The sequence below is a fragment of the Sturnira hondurensis genome, unplaced genomic scaffold, assembly GCF_014824575.4.
Source record: "Sturnira hondurensis isolate 20B ecotype Veracruz unplaced genomic scaffold, ASM1482457v3 Scaffold0003681, whole genome shotgun sequence".
NCBI classification, from domain to species: domain Eukaryota; kingdom Metazoa; phylum Chordata; class Mammalia; order Chiroptera; family Phyllostomidae; genus Sturnira; species Sturnira hondurensis.
The window spans coordinates 33,898-55,040 of NW_028076312.1; the positions used below are offsets into that span (position 1 = coordinate 33,898).

The following is a 21,143-nucleotide window of genomic DNA, read 5'->3' on the forward strand; positions in this document are numbered from 1 at the left end:
GAACTTTAGTGGCCATTACAGGGATATACCATAATCTTAAAAACCATGAAAAAGTATGAAAGAAATGTCCATTTTAGAAAACTTTCTGCCATTGTGTAATATATTAAAATAATTTTGGAACCATATGTAAGGAAGTGGAGTAGTAGAAAATAGTTGTGTAGTTTTACATTTTACTGATGAATTCAAGACTAATGACGCGCAATAATGAATACTACTGTAATGAACAAGGAAGACACGAGAGTAAGTCAAGTGGAGCCTTCTCTCTTTGTTTTCTCATCAACAAAATAGCAGAGTTGCACCCTGTCTCTAAAGTCTCCTCCAGTGTAATATTCTGTGACTTGTGAATCAGCACTGGGTGAGAGGTCTGCGTCAGCTTGTTCTCTGCACCATTCTGGTTTGTTCCTGAGGGCTGTGAGTACTACAGGTTGTGGTGTACATACATGTCAATGTAAAAAATCTCCTGTTTGCTACTTTATTAAATTGTCATGTGGCACTGACTTTCCTCCTAGTGGATCCACGTACTTGTCTTGTGAATTTATCTAATTTCTGTATTAGATGATAGAGCCTATAATTGCACAGTAAATGACTTCTTTGCATTAAAAATATCTCACATATAGTGATTAATGCTTATAAAGCTATATTGTAAAATATGAATATGAACACCGAGGAACACAGTTGTGAAAAAATGTGTAAATAACAATATATTCCATTAAAAACACACTCTGCAATGGTCCAGTGTCAAATTAAAATTTCACCTCTTTTTTCCCTTTGAATTCAGCAGCTTGTGATACTTGATCTTTATGCTTTGTGTGAATTCTGAGTTACTCATTTATTTTCGTAAATTAATGTATTATTAAGGAAGTGGAAAAATTACTTTGGTAGTGCATCTATTTAGTTAGGAACCAAGTCACATATTTTATTTGCTTAAACCCATCTGCACTTTTTCTGCCAGTAACATATTTGGTCTGCGACCTGTGGACTGTACCGAGAGTGAAATTGTGAAGTCGCTGTTGCTGCTACCGGAGAAGAATGAATTATCATCAGCTAGCCGTTGCTCAGTAGTAAGTATGGATTTACCTTTGTTAAATTTATATCTTCTTATTGAAATTGGTTATGAAAGGAGCATAATGGAAAAATTTCCAGTTAGCAAATTGCTTTTATTCACTGAACAATTGTTGAGCACTTTCTGTGTGTAGTTATTGTGAATTTGAAGACAATTGGAATAAATGTATCAACAAGTATTTATTGGGGTCCCCCCATATACTAGGCAGCATTCGTGCACAATAAATATGAAGGATAGCAACTCCTGTTCTGAAAGAGGTTACTGCTAATGAGAGAGAGGAAGCAGACTGTACATTTGTAAGCTAATGTAAATAATTGCAGGAACTGAAGGTGAGTGCTGTGACAGAGACTTTGTAGAGTGTGATTCAGTAGAAGTAGTGGGCTCCAGAAAAGACACTGCTTTTGTTAAGGGGATCGAGGAGACCGATGTTTGATTTGACACCTCCATGATGAGGGGAGGCAGCCGAGCGGATACCGGAGGACAAGTGTTCCAAGCAGAACGAACAGCAAGTGAATAGGCCCCTCCGCGGATGAGCTTGTCATGTTTGAAGGTTAGAGAGAAGGTCACTTTTACTGGCAACCAGTGAGTGTCTGCGAGTAATGAAAAACCAGTGAAAGGTTCCAAAGCAAAGAAGTGACATGATTTAATTTATGCTTTAGAAAGGTCACTCTTAACTGCTTTGTAAGAGAGACTGGGGTGGGGGCAAGAATGGGGATTGCTGAGGACTTTCATTGTGCAGGGTAGAGATGCCACGATGACTTGAGTTAAGGTAGCATTGGAGGTTATGAGAAGTGATTAGGTCTGGTATATATTTTTGAGTGAGTGCCAGCAAAATTTTCTGATGGATTATTAACCAAGTATGGGGAAAGAGTAGAATTGGCATGACTGTAGCCATGGAGGAGTTGGTGGTACCATTTGCTGCTGTGGAGAAGGAAATGAATGGTTCTCTTTGTTAATTTTATGTCTGTATGCCATCAAATGAAGATGTTGAGTAGGCAGTTGGGTGTGTGAGCCTGAGCCTAGGGAGGTAAAAACTAAAGTGCAAAGAATGCCTATTCCTTAGAAATCTGTAGTTTAGAGGGGAATACAGATGTAAAAATATTTATTACACATGTACTAAATTCATAATAGAAACTATACAGTGTACGGTGGAACCAGGCAGAGGAAAGAAGCGAATTTCGGGAGGAAGCAGGGGTTACTTCATAGAGGAGGCGACACAGAGTGTGTCCAAGAGTTGACCTTTGCCTTTAGAGGTAAAGGCTTCAGCGAGGTATCTAGTAGGATTCTGTTGGTGTAAAGAATTTTTACAACTCAGTAACAAAAAAACCAATTTGATTAAAAAATGGGCAGAGAATCTTAATAGTTTTCCAAAGAGTAATACACGTGGCCAACAGGCATATGAGAAGATGCTCAGTGTCACTAATTATCAGGGAAGTGAAAATCAGAACTACAGTGAGAATCACACCTGTTAGAACGGCTGTTATGAAGAAGACAAGAAATAAGTGTTGGTGAGGATGTGGAGAAGAGGGCGCACCTTACTCACTGTTAGTAGGAATGTAAACTGGTACAGCCACTGTGGAAAATGGTATGGAGGTTTCTCAAAAAATAAAAATAGAACTATCATATGATCCAGCAATTCTGCTTCTGGGTACTTAACTGAAGAAAACGAAAAGCTAACTAACTTGAAAAACTAACTTGAAAAGCTATATCCACACCCTGCATTCATTGCAGCATTATTTATGACATCCAAGCTATGGAAGCAACCCAAATGCTCATTGTGGATGGGGCTGGACATTGAGGGTACTATGCTAAGTGAAATGACAGAGAAAGACAATGCTAATACGTATGATCTCACTTAATGTGGAATCTAAATGCAGCAAAGGAAAATCCCCTAAAAACATGAGCTCCAGGATACGGAGAACAGATTGAAAGTGGTTCAGAGAGATTGTAGAAGTTCTGATCACAAGAAAAGGAAGTTTGTAACTGTGCGTGGTGATGGATGTTAACTACACTTATTGCACTGATCATTTGACAACATAGACATATGTCGAGTCATTATGTTGTATACCTGAAGCTAATACAATGTTATATGTCAGTCATATCTTAATAAAAAAAAGAATGTTATTAGCTATAAATAGAAAACTTTCACTCAAATGCTTAAAGATAATCCCAGTATAGGATAGCTTTTCACTTGGTTAGTTCAGCAATTAAGTGGCTGCACCCAAAACCGAAATTCTTACTGTCTTTGTACTTCGCCGTCCTCAGCCTTGTCCCCACTCACCTCCCCCTAGTGGTCACAGAGTGATTGCAACGCTCAAAGGAGGGCGAACACCTCTCCTGGAGCCTTCCAGTGAATTTCCCTGTGTCTCTGTGGTCACACAGTTGGTTTTGACACACACTCACATCATGGTGGGAGATCAGGATGTTTATAATGTGTAGGAAGTGAGGAATGGATTTTGAGTGGACAACCAGCGTTGCCCACTGCAGTCAGGTGTACAGGTAAGGACGTCAGTCCCAATGTAAAGAACAGCAGCTCAGAGAGACAAGGAAGCATAAAGGCCCTTGGAAATTTGAGAAACTAGAGGTGAGTGTGAGGGGAGGAATTGACAGTGGAGAGCTAGGTTGGGATCAGGTTCTGAAAGGCCTTCTGTTCCCACACGAGGAGCTTATTAGACTTGATTTCCCTGGTTAATGGGGCACTCTTAGTGCTTTCTTAACGGGCTGGGATGAGACTGAGCCTGGTTGCCAGGAGGCCATTGTGGTGGAGCCCAGGTGTGCGGTTGTCAGGGCAGAAGTACAGGTGGGGGTGTGTGATGGGGGGATAAGAAGGTTTTAGGGAGAGATGGACAGTGGACTCACCTTATTTAGCAACTGCTCAGATGGGGGAAATGAGAGAAAGGGATGTGTGGACACCTAGAACCATTAAGAGAAACTTCTCCTCTAGTAAGGGCAGTGGTAATGAACTGGAAGAGACCCTAGAAATTAGGTCAATTTCCTTATTTTAGAAATGAGAAAGTTGAGACCTAGAAAGGTTGTGATTTACCCAGGGTTAATCAGCCATAAAAACATTTTTTTAATGGATCAGTTAGAACACAAATTATTGAAATCTTAGGTCAGTATTCATTCATTCTAAGCATACTTAACAACTCTAAATTGGCACTTATTTTATTCATTTGAACTTGAACTCCTCTGGCAGAACATAGCATAACTAAGTTGCCATTTGCCAACATCCCTTTTATGTAAAAGCTGGAGAAAGATTATTTTAAATGTGTCAAAAATAGAGATATCTTGATGTCATTCTTAGAATCTGAGGCTATTAATACCGTTGAGAAAAGAGCAGAGTGGTTAGCCTCCTCCCACTCCACCTCTCCAGGTGCTGTTGTGTCTGTATTAGATGTAGGAAACCTGTCCTTTTCGCGTGTCACATGGACACAACCAGTGGGTATCATTATATTATCTTCATGGTAGATACTTGACTAAGGAAAAGAAAACGAATGGTAACAAATTCTAAGTTGAAGGGGTTTTTCTTTATGAGATATCTTAGCATCAGACCTCTGGGGTTTGCCTTCCTCCATTCACTCCCAGACTCCACTCATTCTTTTTCAGTCACATGGGCTGTCTTACTGTTCTTGAATCCACCAAACGTGCCCCACTTCAGGTCCTTAGAGCCAGCTCCTGGCTCTGCCGGGAATAAATGGGAGGAAGCAGGTGTCCATGTGGCCCCTTACTCTCTCCAGATCTGACTCCACTGTCGTCCCACCAAAGAGATCCCTGCACTGCAGTATACTGACTAGCATCTTGCCAGTGCTGCTTACCTGAGGTTATTTTTATTGCATTGGTTTTCTTCTTCCCCAGCGAGAATATAAACCATTGAGGGTAGGCACTTGCCTCTTCTGTCTGCAGTGGCCCCTTCTCAGTAGCCCCAGCACTGAGAACAGTACCTGACAAAGAGCCGGGGCTCAGGGGTGTGTGCTGAATGGATGAGTGACTACTGGAGGGTCCTTCCTAACCTTGCTTTCCCTGAAACAAGGGGTGAGGTGTGGGTGGGGTTCCAGTTCCTTTACTTCCCACTTAGAAATTTGAAAGCTCTTTTGAATTAGAGAAGCAGTCTTTAAGCCAAAGACTTAAAAAGCTGCTCGCTGTGTTCTTTTTGTGGCTTCTCTGCCCGCGATCCCTTTTAGCAGCATGTTTATCCTTTTTCTTTCATGGTTTTTAAACCCTATGCTTGATACTCATTAAGAATAACTAATTCATCTGAGCAATCATTCCTCATCGAATTATCCTTTAAATAAGACTTCAGTACTAGTGCACACAGTATCTAATAGCTATAAAATCGGGGTATTGAACAGTTGGGATGGTTTTTGAATGTCTTTTGAACCTCGTGGTTCTGAGACTTCTGCTTATCAACCAGATGTCCCCCACTCCCCTCCCCTCACCCCTGCTCAGACATGGGGCCTTGGCAGCAGTTTGATTTATGTTGTTCGTTTGTTTTTTTTAAATAGTATTTCTTAACTGTGGAAAATTAGTGTCAGTTTCTGTTTTTTTATTCAAATTTAAAGACTGTGGTAGGAAAAGGCTTGACTCACTTTGGTGTTTTCCTTGGGTTGGTAGAAATAGTATCCTGCATTTAAAATCGATATGTTTTTACTCTTGTATTTTGGATAGAGAACTAATGTAGCTGAAGTGGAGTTAGATAAAGTAATATGTTCCAGGTAGAGCTATTTTGTGGCACTTAATTGTATAACTGACAAGAATTATTGAAATACTGTTTTTTTAAATATTACTATCATGTAGTAATTGAACAATCCATAAAGTACACTGAACTGTTTTCTGGTTATGGAGTGTTAACAGTGTTTAGTGTAGACAGTGTTTACACTAAACATCTAACACTGTTGGTTGGTGTGCACAGTACATCCCGTGAAAACATCCTTGTAGCTCGAGCTTGGAGCAGTAAAAGTATGGAACATTGCAGTTTTAAAACTCTTATGAAAATTTTTTTAAAAAATGTCTTGTATATATACTTAACACATGACTTTCATTTAATGTATTTCAAGTGAATGAATTATTGAGATCCATCCATTTATGGATGTAGCCAACAACCTAGATGTGGTATTTTAGGGCATCAGACCAGATAAATGGCCACCACTCTGATAGGTGAAGCGAATAGACAAATACCTGCTTCCTCGAATCCCGTTGCTGAACTGAACTGGTGGCCACACTGCCAGTGTTCCGCTCCAGTTCTTCGGAGCCCTGGGTGTCCAGTACATTTATGTACTCACACGTGGCGGGGGGGGGCGGGGGGGGTGGTGGCTCTGCGTCTTGTGTTTGAAAATCAGTACAGTGCTGTGTTTGACTTTTCGTTCTTCAGTACAGTTGATTTACCTTTCCTTTATTCTTTGCCCAATCTTTCTTTGTTTGTTTTTATCAGGAGTTTTCAGGTCTCATTTCATTTCCGCTTATTAAATGTCTATGGCTACTACTGGATACACTATCCTGTTTTTTCTTTTGAATCTTCCACCTCTAATCTCTAATGCTACCCATTGGTGACTTCTCTCGATTTTGTCGTTTTTGTGTTCTGTGATACAGTTCTAAGTCTTTCTGTTGAAGTGAAAATGCAAGTCTTTGTTCATAGAGTACTTTCCTTTTCGTGAGCTGCATTGACTTACTATTATGGAGAATGTGATCTAACTTTTGTATTCTTTTGTCTATTTTCATTTTCTTGGTTTTGAAAGATAGCTGTTTCAGTGTTAAAAATTTGTTTCTGTCTTTGAGTCACTGCTGTTCAGTAAATCTTAGTGTTTTTTGATTTTTCCCATAATCTCAGTTTAAATAGATCAAGTTCGAGTTCAACTCTACTAAAGTAAGTTAGTGGATAGGAGATAAGGAATTGATCATTTTAAGTGGCTATTTTGGGTTACCTAAAAAAAAAAAAGGCTTATTAATGACAAAACAAAGTGTAAAACCCTAAAGAGACCCAATTTAGAATCAAGGAAACAAGATGGCTTGGGTATAAGGAGCTATCCCAAGTAACGTTTTAATTGGGGGCAGTAAAGAAATAGGAAAATAATTATTTAAATAAATTGAACATTAAGGTTTTCAGTGATGACTCAGTAGAAATTGTTAGCAGTTAGTAGGTAGGGTAAGCTAAGTAATGAAATTCAGGCTTACATCAAGCAGAAGTCAGTTTAGTGTCTTTCTCTAGTTTAACACTGTTTTAACACTGGCATTTCCTCTTTTTGTTAACAGGTGAATGCTGGTCAGCGTAGGGATGGACCCTTTGTACTCATAGGCAGTGGACTTTCTTCAGAACAACAGAAGAAGCTCAGTGACCTTGCAGCGATTCTTAAGGTTAAAAAATGTGCTGAGTTTGACAGTACAGGTGAGGATTATTTACTTTTGGTAGGGAAAAATTTTAAATAGGTGATTCCTTTGTAGAACTCCATTGGGAAGTGGCTGTATACGCCGAATCTTATAACTGAAAGTATTTCTATAGTTGTAAACTACTTACAGGCTTCCTTTGATCAGGAAATGTGAAGTTTAAAGTTTTGCCCTTAGTTTAGGAGGGAACAATATTGTAGAAGAGCAAACATACAACTTTGCTAATGACAAATAAATTGTAGGCATGTAATGCTTTAATCCCTCAGTTTTAATTTGAAAATAAAGGAAATAATTTATGCTAATGTGGTTTTAAGATATTTGTTTTATGATCTGATTTTTTTATAGTAGTGCTTAGGCTAGAGAATGATATTAAAAGAAGTTTTATACCTGAGTATAAAAATTGTTTTTGAAAAAAATTCAGATAAAAGTTTATAAAGTGTAGACTGGTTATAAAATAGCAGACTAGTTAAAGAATTATTTTGGTTCACATCCCTGTTTCTTTTGCTGTCTTTTTTGTGTCCTAGTAACTCACGTCATTGTTCCTGGTGACACAGTTCAAAGCACCCTAAAATGTATGCTTGGGATTCTCAGTGGATGCTGGGTCCTGAAATTTGAGTGTAAGTGTCGGGTTAGGGAGAGTTACAAAATGGAGTAAGTAAACTCATCTTCTTTTTTATACTTCACCATTGCCAATAATTATTTCAAGAATTTATACCAATTTTCTTATCTGGAGTTACACTTCATTTTTCAAAAGCTTGTCATATTAGTGGTATCGTTTTTGATGTTCTTGGTAAATGGCCACATATTTGTTCTGGTTTTGAAGTCTTTTTCTATAATACTAACTATTGTAATAAAGCATAAATGGATTGTGTTGTAGACTTTTAAGCCCAAGCAATTCATATCGGTGTCAAATGATAAGTTTAACTTTAATAAATGCATATTTTAAATAATACTGCTATGAAATGAAAGTAGTTTATTGCTTTCCCTCTGTGATTTCTAAAAACTTATGTAAACACCCTTTTGCTTTCTTAGCTCATGTGGTATATTTTAGGAAGCTGCTGGGGAAGCCTGACAGCTTGTACTACCTGGCCGGGGACAGTTGTTCCGCTATTGTCTAAATCTCTGTTGGAAACACCCCCATTGCCTGCTTCTTGATGTGGTCAGCCACCCCCCCCCACCTCACCCCGCCCCCTGCCCCCTGCCCCTCGGAGCTGCCTTCCACCTTCCCTGCTCCTGTTTGCTTTCTTAACCTTGATTCCCCTAGGGCTTAAAGACAAATAGAAAGAAAACTCACACAGGGTTGTCTTCTACTCTTCAGCAGCGAAAGCATCTACTTTTGTTACAGTGGCTAAAATAGGACAACGGATTGGTCTTTTTTTGTGAACTGATGGTTTGAAAAATCGAGGGTAGAGACAGAGGAGGCTGACAGCTCTTGGGGCAGGCTGGTGGGAGTTAGGGGGTGGGGAGCTCGAGCAAAAAGGACTCGTGGACGTGGACGGCTGTGTGTGAACTGTGAGGGAGGGGAGTGTGAGGGGGACACGTGGTAATGGGGAACACTACAGTGAAAAATAATAAGAATGGTGATGGAAAAGGTATCATGGGAGGAGTCTTACGATGATACAGTTAACTGTCGTTGATCCTACTAGTAAGGCCACACGTGTAGTTAAACGATAAGTACATACACACACACCACACCTCACGCACACACACATACACGAGTACGCATATAACTGAATCTGCTGCATGGAGTAAGTACATCAATGTGAAGTTCTCGCTTTGGGTATTGTGCTATAATTGCATAAGATGTTAACATGGGCCCCTCGAGGAAGGTGCACGGGACTTCCCTGTATGCTTATTTGCAGATTCCTGTGAATCTATAACTATTTCAAATTAAACAGTTAAAGAAAAAAGAATAGTGGATATTTTTGATGAAACTTTTTAAGAAGCAAATAATGGGTCAGAATTAGTTTTTTAAAACTTTGTTTTATGGCTTTGTGCTTTGAAGGCTTATGGTAGAAATGCTTGATTTATTAATAAGATATTCTTAATTTAATCTGTCTTTTGAAGTTGACTTGGTTTGTAAAATTGTTTCCTTTTAGCAGTTGGTATTCATTTCCTTTTTAAATGTGCCTGTCCCCCGTCCTGTGACACTAGTGCCCACGATGTGTTCGTATCCAGCCAGGTGGCTGTGACCAGCAAGGCACGTCCTCCCTTGTCACTGGGCTCTGTTGTTAGTCTCTCCCCATCACGATGAGCTCGAAAAGTATGATAAGCACTTTGATAAGCAAGTATGAAACCGTTTCTGTCAGAAAAAAAGTTTTCCTTTCTGTCTCACACTTACTTTTACAGCTTTTCCCTTTCAAATCTGTGGCGGGTCTTACTGGATCTCAGTGTTTAAAAAATTGATTTAAAATGGTTTCATGATTTTAGATGCTTTTGTACTGAATCTGTGCCAGAAATCTTGCCAGTGGTTATAGGAAGGAATAGATTTTCATAATAATAAGGTCTCAACGATACAGAAACCATGTGAGATTTCAAATGTTACGGCATTTACTACTTAACTTTGAGTGTATAGTTCTTGTGAATGTGCTGAACTTGCATTTGGTTACATATACAGGCTATGTGATTCATGTCCATAAAATCTGCCTTCTTTAAGAAATGGACAATTTTGTCAGTTTAATGGTTTGGCCATGTCATTTTTATAGAATCACTGATGGACTCAAGCTGACTTAATAGTATGCTATTTGGTGATTCTCACAGTAGTGAATAACATATTCTAGTATCAGAGGTTCTTTTAGGATAAAAGGGTGGATAGAATGTCTCACTGAAGTTCATATCCCCATATTTTCTAATATAGAGTCCAAAGAGAAATTAACATCCTTTGATCTAATAATTTCCATTCTGAGAATTTACCCTAAGCAAGTAAAACCAATAAAAGAAAGAGAAAGACTATTTGTTATTTATTAATAGCAAGAAGTAGGGAGAATAAGCCCAATATGATAGTATTAAGAGAAGTTTGAAATGTTTAAAGATATTCTCTGAAAAAACTTATATTTTTGTATGATTAAGACTGTAGTATTATAAAAACAGGGTTTTTTTTTAGTTTTAAGATATACAATTATACCTTTACTTTAAATATATATAAGTGTGTGAATGCAAACAGCAAAGAAATAATCAAAAGAAACAGTGGTGGATTAATAAGTAGGTGCCTGTTTATTTATAACAGTGTAAGAAACTGTACCTGTTCAATGAAGTTCAAGTTGTTTAGGAAGCAGTTCAACTTCTCAAGTTCTAATAAGGATACCTCTTCATAGTCTTTTCCAGACAGTAGTCGGGCAGGGCAGCGAGTGCTCCCGTCTCAGTCAGGGAACTTAGACTCTGTGTGTGTGTTTCCTCCATCCGAGAGCCAGATCCGTGGTACCCGTCACGCAGACCTAGCAAATGCAGATGCATCTCCATGTGTGGTTGTCCTAATCAGGAGATACTCTTCCATAAATATTTGAACTGTAAAGACATAACTGAAAATGAATACCATGTATGAGTTTTTAAATTACTTTTTCGTTTTGTTTTTTCCCATCACCGTGTATCCTCCCTGTACATGTCCCTCCACTTCCACCCCCCCTTCTCCTGCAGTCATCTTACATGGATTTTGAAATTATTTTCTTAAGAACTTTTTGGGCATTTGACTAACTCTGGTCTTTAACCACATCTGTAAAAAGAATGATTTTTATATTATTACTCATAAAAATTGTTTTAGAATTGCTATCTAAGTTTTTCCTAAGAAAATTCTATGATACAGTAATATATTTTGTGATGGAATTTGACCTATTTCTTAATATGCATTAAGTAAAATCAGCACAATATATACTATCATATGAAGAAATAAGTTTTTATATATCAATATGTTTATAATTAGAATGCTGGCTTAAACCTATCCAGAAATGACCAGTTGTTAAATGGCATTTATGTAGAATCATGAAATCCAATGGCCTGTGACAGTTTTCTGTGATGTCCCAAATCTGGATGTCTGTGTTGGCATGATGAGAGCATTTAGCTTTTATGTTCCCTTTTAGCCTTTATTTCATTGTTCTTTCACTCTTTACTATGGAGTTTCATAATAATGTGTTTATTTCCTCTTTTGATTGCCACCTAGTTATTCAGGAATTGATATGAATGTAAATTTTTTTTTAATTTTGTCATGGGCTTAAAATGTTCCTCTAGTGATTTTCTGTTTTCTAAAGTTCAGTGATATCACATCCTATTTAACTAAAAAGCCTAAAAGTAAAGCGTTTAAAAATAAGTTCTTTTGTTTTTATAATATCAGTGTTGTTTTTTAATAGAGGGAAATTCTTCAATTTTTTTCTAATATGCTGTTGTCTTGAGTTACATAAGTGCCTAGTGTAGATCTAGTGACATTTATTAAGACTTTTCCTTTTGACACAGAGTGATGTTTGATCCCATTTTAATTGTTTTTTGGGATGTTTGGTGTTAACTGGGAATGGTATTCAATTGTGATTTGCAGTGCTATTTCAGCTCCAAAACTAGATGTTTGTAATGGCATGAACGGAGCATTGAGCTTTCATTTTACTGTTTACAGTAGCTGCAGAAAGATAACACTTCTTTAAAACATTGGTTTGTTTACTGCTCTAGCTTTTGAAAGACGTGAGCACGTTCTGTGGCCCACCGTGGCAGGTAATTTCCCCCTTTGTACGTTTAGCAGATCTTCATGCCACAGCTTTATTCTGGCTTCACTGTGTCCTGTAATCATTTGTGTGTAGCAGTGGATTCAGGAACCCCCTTTTTCCTGCTTCTTCCTGTTTGTGTGATTCTTTTTCTCTTCTAAAATGACAGAAAGTCACCAAGCTTAATACAGATCCATGAAGGTCATCACTCGTTCATGCAGCTAAAATGAAAACACACACCTATAGTTATATGTATGCTTATGAGGTAGGAGGTAGGGTCTTTATTGGAGATTTAGAACAAAGAAATCCCTTTCAGTAAAGTACAAAGTTCTTCTTTGAAAAAAATTATTGTAACCCGGAATCCATAAGCTGCTTCAGTGTGCAAAGATTCCAGGTTTTGCTAAAGTAGCCAGAGCTACCTTAATGACTTTGAGTTAATAACTTCAAGTTAAGCAGTACTTTGGGAACGGGGCTACTTACCCATATATAAAAAAAGAAATACAATCAGGCCAAAGGAAAGCTTACCTGAAATGGTAGACATGATGAGGAATACATCTGGGCTAAAAGAATCTCTTACTTGAATGAGATAAGTAATTCCTCTATTTCTGCACAACGATAGCTTCAGTCAAAATCTTAAAATATAATGCAACGTAAAAAGTAAGGAAGGATATAAAGCATAGTTTTATAAGGATAGTGACACATTTTAAGGTGTATACATTCTGGCATATGCAGAAATCTGTTTGCATAAGTAGCATAACTTATTCATGTAAAGTCACTTCAGTTTGGAAAGTAATAGCTGAGAAAGCTGACAGGTGGTCGTGCATATGCTTCCTTCTTCCAAAAAAAGTGAGAGTGTCTTTGTGCTCAGCTATTTTAGTGGCAGATAATGGAAGAATAAGGACTCTGTTAAGTACATATGATGACTATAAAATGTATTTTGGTTAATTTTAAAAAGTACCTATTGAACAATGACCTATTTTAAGATATTGATATATGTTACAGTATATATATATATATATATACATACATACACACACACATCATCCTTTAGATGAGTTTCTGAGTAATGAGTGTCTGAGTAGGAATGTTGGGAAAGTTCTGGTATTTAACATGGAAATTAGGCTCAAGTATTGTTGCAGGTTAATTTTATAGAGTAAATAAAACCTTAAAATACTAATCTGTTATTTAGGCAGGTTCATTAGATAATGTCTTGGCTGGGAGATTCTTCCATTTCCTTGATGATGTTAATATATTGACATTTAAACTGCTGAAAGTTTATATTTGAAAGTATTTCGTTCTTGTTTTTTTACTCGTTCAGTCAGTGCAGTCTATCTCAAGGGGTTCACAGAGGGTTGATATGAATTTGTAATTATCATGGAAGTCTACTGTGCAGCACATCTTCATTACGAAACTGCTAGGCTTCAAACTGGAGTGGCCGCTTTGAGAGTAGTTAGGGCAAATAAAGTCACATCATGGCCCCACTGACGGCAAGGCCAGATGCATGTTCTCCTACCCCTCCTCCAGGGGACCCGGCAGTTTTTGGTTTTTGCCATTTCAGATACTCTGGCTAATCTCTTAAAAGTTAGGACCCTCCTATTACTCATATATTAACTGATTATGTGATTTATTGTAAGAGAGTCACAATATATTAAATCTGAGTAGAGAATGCCTTGTGTTTACTAAGATTTTTGTAGAAAAATAATAAAGAATAAAGATTACAGAAGAATACATGTTTTCAAACTGTGGACATGTGAGTTCTCATTTCACTTGTCATGGAGAAAGTTTCTTAGATCTTTTAGGGCTTAAGTTTCCTTTCCTAGGAAAGGAAGAGGCTGACTAGATGCAGCAGCCAGGAGTTGCAGCATGGCGAAGGACCGAAGAAGGTAACTCGCGTGGTTATGTCCAGCATACCCACTGTATTTTTGTGTCTTTAAATATGATTTGCGCTTTCCCATTCATTGTCGTCTCCACAACTTCCTACCAGTTTACGGCAGGTGCCTCACAGCTGTGTGGAACCCGGACCCTTGCAGACGTGACACTTGACAGCCCTCGGACTAGCTGTCACCCCCAGCCTTTAAGAAATGTTATGACAGCAATTCTAATGGAGCACTTTGTTTTCAGGGGAAAAACACTCTATATTTGCTTATTTAGTTGATACTTGGTGGCCTAGAGAGCTGGCACTTAGAAGAAGAATTTCAGAGGAAGGCGTTCTTCATGCCGCTCAGTAAATAGACACGGACTTCCTTCCACGCTTCACCGAAGTTCACTGCACGCCTGCCGGGCAGCTGACCGTTTTGTGACCTGGGGCGTGTTCGCTCCCGAAGGCACTGGCATGGCCCGGGGAGGTGCCGCGCTGCCCTCCTGCCGCCTGCCGTCTCATTTCCCCGATGCCACGCTTACCTCGTGCTAGGGGTCGGTTAGGGCTGCGTCCTGTTGAGGGACTGAAGTCAGCACATTACCAGGATGAACAGACACCATTTTTGTACGCTTTTTGGACAGTAAATAAAACAATAGTGGCTAAGCAAGAAGCATAAATGTAGCCCGTTGATCTGCTTCTGCAGTTAGACAGTAGCCATTCACCTTCCTCGGCGAACACCATAGCAGTGCTCAGTGTTGAGTCCTTGTCTTTACCAGCTGACCCATTGACCTGTCCATTGTCTAAAGATTCTGTCGTGAGTGCTCTGCAGGTATCGTTGGGAAAGGAGGTTCAGATGTGGGGCTCGGTCCTGGGTGGTAAAAAGTCGAAGTATAGTTTCCGTGTAAAATAATGAGTTTGAAGTAAGGCGGGATTTAGCTAGACTTCTGGTGCTTTTGGGGGTTGGTGTTCAACATGGAAACAGTGTATGACATAATGTGAACACACTAGCAGTGTTGCTAGTGGGGTACTTTGACCTAGTCAAAAACTTTGTGAGTGATTATTAAAAATTATAATATTTGTAGAATATAATTTTTACTACACAAAAAAACAACAGTTTTCATAGAACCATGATGTTTAAGATAAATTATTGAGAAGAATAGGATTTAGAATAGGATTCAGCATAGCAAACTTGGCCACCTATGATTCTTGTGCTAAGAAATTAAGTGTCACGGGGCAGACTGAGTCATGGGTAGGCCAAGTTGGTTTAGTGTGGAATATGAATATGCATTAACGGCCCCAAGTCAAGAAAAAATTGAGTCTCCCGACAAAGTTCTGCTTTTGGAGAGATGGAGCATTGAGTTATTAAACTTCCTGACTGTGTGTTCAGCAGCACCTTTGAACATCTCAGTTGAAGCACCAAGTCGTCGCTGGAGTGGTGATTTCACTGTGTACCTGTCAAACCCCAAACACGTCTTGGGCTCTGCTCACTGGTGATTTTAACCAGTACCGCGGAGCCCCTGTTTGGCCAGCTGAGCTCGGGGCAGTGGACCAAAACACTTTGCTTCATGTCAGGTTGCGTGTAGTCTAACAGGACATTAGACATGACTGTGGAAACAAGCATGCAGATGATCAACACTCAAGTTCAGATAGATCACTGTGGGCTGAGCTAAACCGGGGACTGTTTACTCACCTTCATTTTGATAATTTAGGTTCCTATTTGTGAAATGCTGTGTTGATTTTGGTTTTCAGCAAGGAAATACATTTGTTACTGTTCAGTACTACTTCATTGCTCAGTCCTCTGAAGAAGAGATTTCTTATATTTTCTTACATATGAAAAGCTCATTTTACTGCATTTGTTTTGGCATAAAGTTTCTATTTAGAAACACTACTTATGAAGAAGAAAATATAGGTAAATTGCTTACTTTCAATGAGAAAGAAGTAATGCTCACTTGACATTTATTTTGCCTTTCTTTTTTTTTTGTCAGGGGTGAACGCTTGTCTACAAAGCAGGGAATGGGAGCAGGAAGAGGAGTTTGAGGTTCCTGGGGGACCCCAGAGAAGCAGGATCAACAGAGAACAGCTGGTATTTCTCTTTTGCCGCTACTTTCATTGTTCTTGTTCTGTCTGAATGTTGTTATCACCATCGGGAAAAACTTCGCCTGCCCTCTCAGCGAGTACAGGTGACTGATTAAAATTTTAATTGTACTTATTTCAAACACTTGTTTCTGAGAGATGATCGTGATGAGCAGGAAGATCCAGAAGGTAATAATTTCATACTGTGAATGCATCTTTGGCATCTTGAACGTTCCCATAAACCTTCAGAATCTGAGGTGAGTCGCAGATGCAGGAAGTAACTTGAAAGAAGACTCACAGCTGCTGCTCGGATGTGCTTGCCGTGTGTCTTTACTGCCTCAGATTGCAGTTGTGATGGATGACACTCCGTTGTCTTGCCGATGTACGTTAGAAATGGCAAATTTTTCTGCAGGGGGAGTCTGAAGCCTTTATTCATAAAGCACACAGAAGTGTGTTTCATAGGCAATTGGACCCTTAGCCATGGCTTCATAATGTGCTGTGCCCCAAGGAATACGCCTCTGACCCCTGCAGGCCGCATGGCCACTCGGCGGCCCTAAAGACCTCCGGCTGGTACCGTCCAGTGCCCTGAATGTGGACGCGCAGAACTAGATGACGGTCCATGGAGAAGGTGTTACTCCTGCCATCTAAGCCCTTCTCCCTGAAGCATATGTCAGATACACAGCAATCCTTGACCTTAAGTCCTATTAAATATGAATATACTTTCTGACAAAAGAAGTTTGATGAACAGTTTTTGGGGGTTTTTTGTTTGTGTGTTTGTTTTACGCAAAACACTCCTAAAATTTGAGGAGAGCGAAAAGTACCAGAGGTGGTTGAGTGGGGAAGTTTAGTACACTTTTGTTCCCGAACCTCTGTAAGTAGCTGTGTAACTGCTCATGACTATAATTCTAATTCTCTCATTTGTATGCGGTGTTTTAAAATATTTTGATCTGCTTTTCACAGGTTTTTTGTAATCTTTTTTTATTTTTTAAAAAATTTTATTTTAGTTGCCAAAGCTGTTTGATGGATGCTACTTCTATTTTGGAGGAATCTTCAAACACCATCCAAAGGACAACCTTATTAGGCTCGTCACTGCAGCTGGGGGCCAGGTCCTCAACAGGAAGCCCAAACCCGACAGCGACGTGACCCAGACCATCAACACAGTCGCCTACCACGCCAACCCAGACTCCGACCAGCGCTTCTGCACGCAGTATATCATCTACGAGGATCTGTCTAGTCACCGCCCAGAGCGGGCCCGGCAGGGCAAGGTGTGGGTGGCTCCTTCCAGCTGGTTCATAGACTCCGTGATGTCCTTCGAGCTGCTGCCTCTGGATGGTTAAGTGCTGCAGCCGATGGGCCTTTCTGACTGAGCTTCTGGTCACTGTGTTTGCATCTCCATAAATAGAGAGGGACTCATTCATGCATTTTTTTTCCTGGAATTAAAAAAAATCTTATGTCAGATTAGAAATTTATTCTCTGTTTACCATTTAAATACTGACTTTGCACTGAAGGATTTTCTTTTTAAAACTGACATATATTTTGATTCATCATGTCTTTCTACTCAAATTATCAGCTATCAAAGATTAATGAGAGGGTATTGGAATTATTGCTTGATGTACAAGTGGTATCATTAATGCCTCAGCCTTGTAATGCTTTTTGATGAAATAATCCCTACCTGCCACCCGCAGACATACTTGTCATCCTTCAGTAAACAAAGGGTATTAGCAAATAACTTACTGTGGCTTTATTGTCATGAAAATAGAGTACCTGGCCTACATGTGTTACCATAGGTGTTAAATTCTTGTCTACAGTTGTATTTCATTTTACACTGTGTTTGTTTAGTTTTGTAATATTTACTTGGATGTCTGTACCTGCATTTTTATGTCTTATTTTTACCTTGCTTCCTCTTTATTAGGAAATCATGATTTGAACCTTAACACTGTTTTTTGGTTGTAAAAATCACCACTGGTTCGTGGCACATTTTTATTGTATGATTGCTTATTATGAACTGTCAGTGCTGCTGTGTTTACATATATGAATACACACTTCAGGCATTTTCTCTAACGTATTTTAGTCTATATTTCTTAAAAGGTCTCGTGAGACTCGCAAATTGTCAATAAAATGTTGATAAATTAGGAGGCAGTTCTTTCTGGTAGACTTTTTGCTACCTATTGCTAAAACAACTTTTTAAAGGTTTTCATTTCTTCCTTCATAAAGGTTTGTTTTTGTTTTGTTTTTAATTTGTAGATTTCTCTGGAGGCAGAAGTTGGGGATACTTGATTTAAAACAGATTGTATCCAGCTGATACAAAAGGCCATAACAGTAAGTTTAGAGGGAGGTGGGGGAAGGACTTGCTCAGAACGGCGAGGCAGCCAGGAAAGTGGACGGGTGCCACCTGAGGGCAGGGAGTCCTGGGGTGGTCGCTCTCGTCAGAGTGTTCTCGGCAGATTCCGTCGTTTAAAAACAGTTGTGAAGAAGTCTTAGAGATGGAATGTTCTCCTGAGAGTGAGGCCCTGGGCAGGAAGACTCCGTGAGACCGGTCAGTTTGGTCACTCCTGGGCCAAAGAGCGTGGTGGGATAACCCCTGGCAGGGAGAAGAGAGAGTCTCAAATTAATGGGCATGTCAACATCCATTCATGTGAAAGTTTGAGATTCTGCTGATTGTTCAAAATAAATTTTACTTTCATTTCTCCTTAGATGTGTTACTTTTCTATATCAAGAAATACATTATGTGATTACAGTAATATACTGCTGACCCTGACCTTCAGGGGTGCATTAGCTCTGAGACACTTTCCAGGCAGTAATGTGTTTGTCCCACATTTCATTCCAGTGGAGAATGATGGATACCATAGCACTAAGCAAATCCTAGGGGTTAGCTAATGTCTGAGCAAAATGTAAGGCTCTCTGGGATTGGGGCTGTCGTTTTTGATTTATACCTGACTTTTCATCACTTTCTATGAGCTCATTGGTCGCATCTCTAGACAGGTTTGTGTCTGTTCCCCTGATCCAAGTCCCTGTTTGGAAGAACACCTTTGGGGGCGTTGCTCGCTTTCATTTATTCTTTTTCTTGGCCTGTCCCCCTCCCTCTTTGTCACATTTTGTGCCTCACTGTTGAGCAGCTTTATTTTGGGTTATTTTAAGTATGTATTTTGACAGCAGTTGATTGATGTCATGCTCTCGAAACTTGTACTTTCTGCATATATATACTTGTAATTATTTTCATTTTTCAATCATAGATTCAAGCTTGCTTTTATTTACTAAAACCATTAAAAGTTATTTGTGTTCCTGTGTCTTCTATAGAAATGTTTTATTCTATGCTCCTGAAGAGTGAGACTCAGACCTTGAGGACATTTTTCAGCTAATAAAAACTTACCTTTTTTAGGTCTCATGCCTTTTAATTTTTTTTTTTGGATAGAACTATTTCTAACATATATGAGATACATTATTTACTACCTTAAATATTTTTTTTTCTGAATACAGTGTAACCATGATAGTTTGGAGCCATTAAATACATAAGGGTCACCATTTGTTTTATCTGTCTTGCTTTCTTTTGAGCCTACGTTGTGCATGTTGTGTTAAGTGACCTGTCCGTAGATGGTGATGATGTTTTGGGAGGTTTGGGGTTTGCTGTAGGAATAAGATGCAGTGTGGGGTGGGGGAAGCGCAGGTCACATTACACAGTAGCTGTCACTGCTTCTGGGTTGGCGCAGAAAAAGTCAACTTCGTGCTCAAGTTCATGGACCTTATCACAGTCACAAAATGTCTTGTTTTGTTCTCTAATCAAGGCACATTAAAATGGCAGGAAATAATGCTTATTTAATAACCAGAAGCTGTTACTTTGTTTGATGATGGACCAAACTGTACATTGTAAATTTAATGTATGAAAGGTGACCCTAGAAAATGGAATTATCTTCTGGAGGGCAGGCCCCTTGTAGCACAGACTCCCCCCCGCCCCGCCTTCCCCCCACGTGAGAAAGTATTCCAGGAACTCATCAGTGTAGCGGCTGGTGGGAGAAGCTACATTCAGCTTCAGTGAACTTGTTTTGGAGACTGGATGCTTTTGCCCATTTCATGATGGGTGATTTACAAGTGCACCTGCCCACACCACACTGAGTGTTAAAAATGATATGACTCCCGTCCCCCACCCTCCCTGTTCATCTCATCTTACCCTCAGCAACTCTTGTTTCCCCAGATGAAAATGTCCTCAAAGGGGAACATTCCACAGATGCGGAAGAGCTAAAACTGGAAAAGGCAGAAGCACTAAAAGGCATCAAAATTGACAAGTTCAAAAGCCTTTGAGCAGTGGGAAAAATGTCGCAACAGGTGTATTGTATGCAATGGAGGGTACTTTGAAGGTGTCTGNGGCGCAGAAAAAGTCAACTTCGTGCTCAAGTTCATGGACCTTATCACAGTCACAAATGTCTTGTTTTGTTCTCTAATCAAGACACATTAAAATGGCAGGAAATAATGCTTATTTAATAACCAGAAGCTGTTACTTTGTTTGATGATGGACCAAACTGTACATTGTAAATTTAATGTATGAAGGGTGACCCTAGAAAATGGAATTATCTTCCGGAGGGCAGGCCCCTTGTAGCACAGACTCCCCCCCGCCTCGCCTTCCCCCCACGTGAGAAAGTGTTCCAGGAACTCATCAGTGTAGCGGCTGGTGGGAGAAGCTACATTCAGCTTCAGTGAACTTGTTTTGGAGACTGGATGCTTTTGCCCATTTCATGATGGGTGATTTACAAGTGCACCTGCCCACACCACACTGAGTGTTAAAAATGGTATGACTCCCGTCCCCCACCCTCCCTGTTCATCTCATCTTACCCTCAGCAACTCTTGTTTCCCCAGATGAAAATGTCCTCAAAGGGGAACATTCCACAGATGCGGAAGAGCTAAAACTGGAAAAGGCAGAAGCACTAAAAGGCATCAAAATTGACAAGTTCAAAAGCCTTTGAGCAGTGGGAAAAATGTCGCAACAGGTGTATTGTATGCAATGGAGGGTACTTTGAAGGTGTCTGAAGTTGAAACATGTAAGAATATGTACACAATTTTTTTACAAATAAGTTCTGAGGTTTTTGGAGTTCCGCCC

General features: G+C 39.4%; 1 protein-coding gene across 1 annotated transcript in view; it reads left to right on the plus strand.

The window, feature by feature from the left end:
- The window catches only part of BARD1 (BRCA1 associated RING domain 1), a gene marked incomplete at its 5' end in the record, with an annotated part of 52,069 nt that extends 32,632 nt beyond the window's left edge, over positions 1 to 19,437 (plus strand). The window contains 5 exons of the mRNA XM_037042133.1: positions 953 to 1,061; positions 7,310 to 7,442; positions 7,966 to 8,058; positions 15,967 to 16,064; positions 17,059 to 19,437. Of these exons, the coding sequence (XP_036898028.1) occupies positions 953 to 1,061; positions 7,310 to 7,442; positions 7,966 to 8,058; positions 15,967 to 16,064; positions 17,059 to 17,391 (766 nt within the window). The remainder of the gene's footprint in view (positions 1 to 952; positions 1,062 to 7,309; positions 7,443 to 7,965; positions 8,059 to 15,966; positions 16,065 to 17,058) is intronic.
- Positions 19,438 to 21,143: the final 1,706 nt, after the last annotated feature.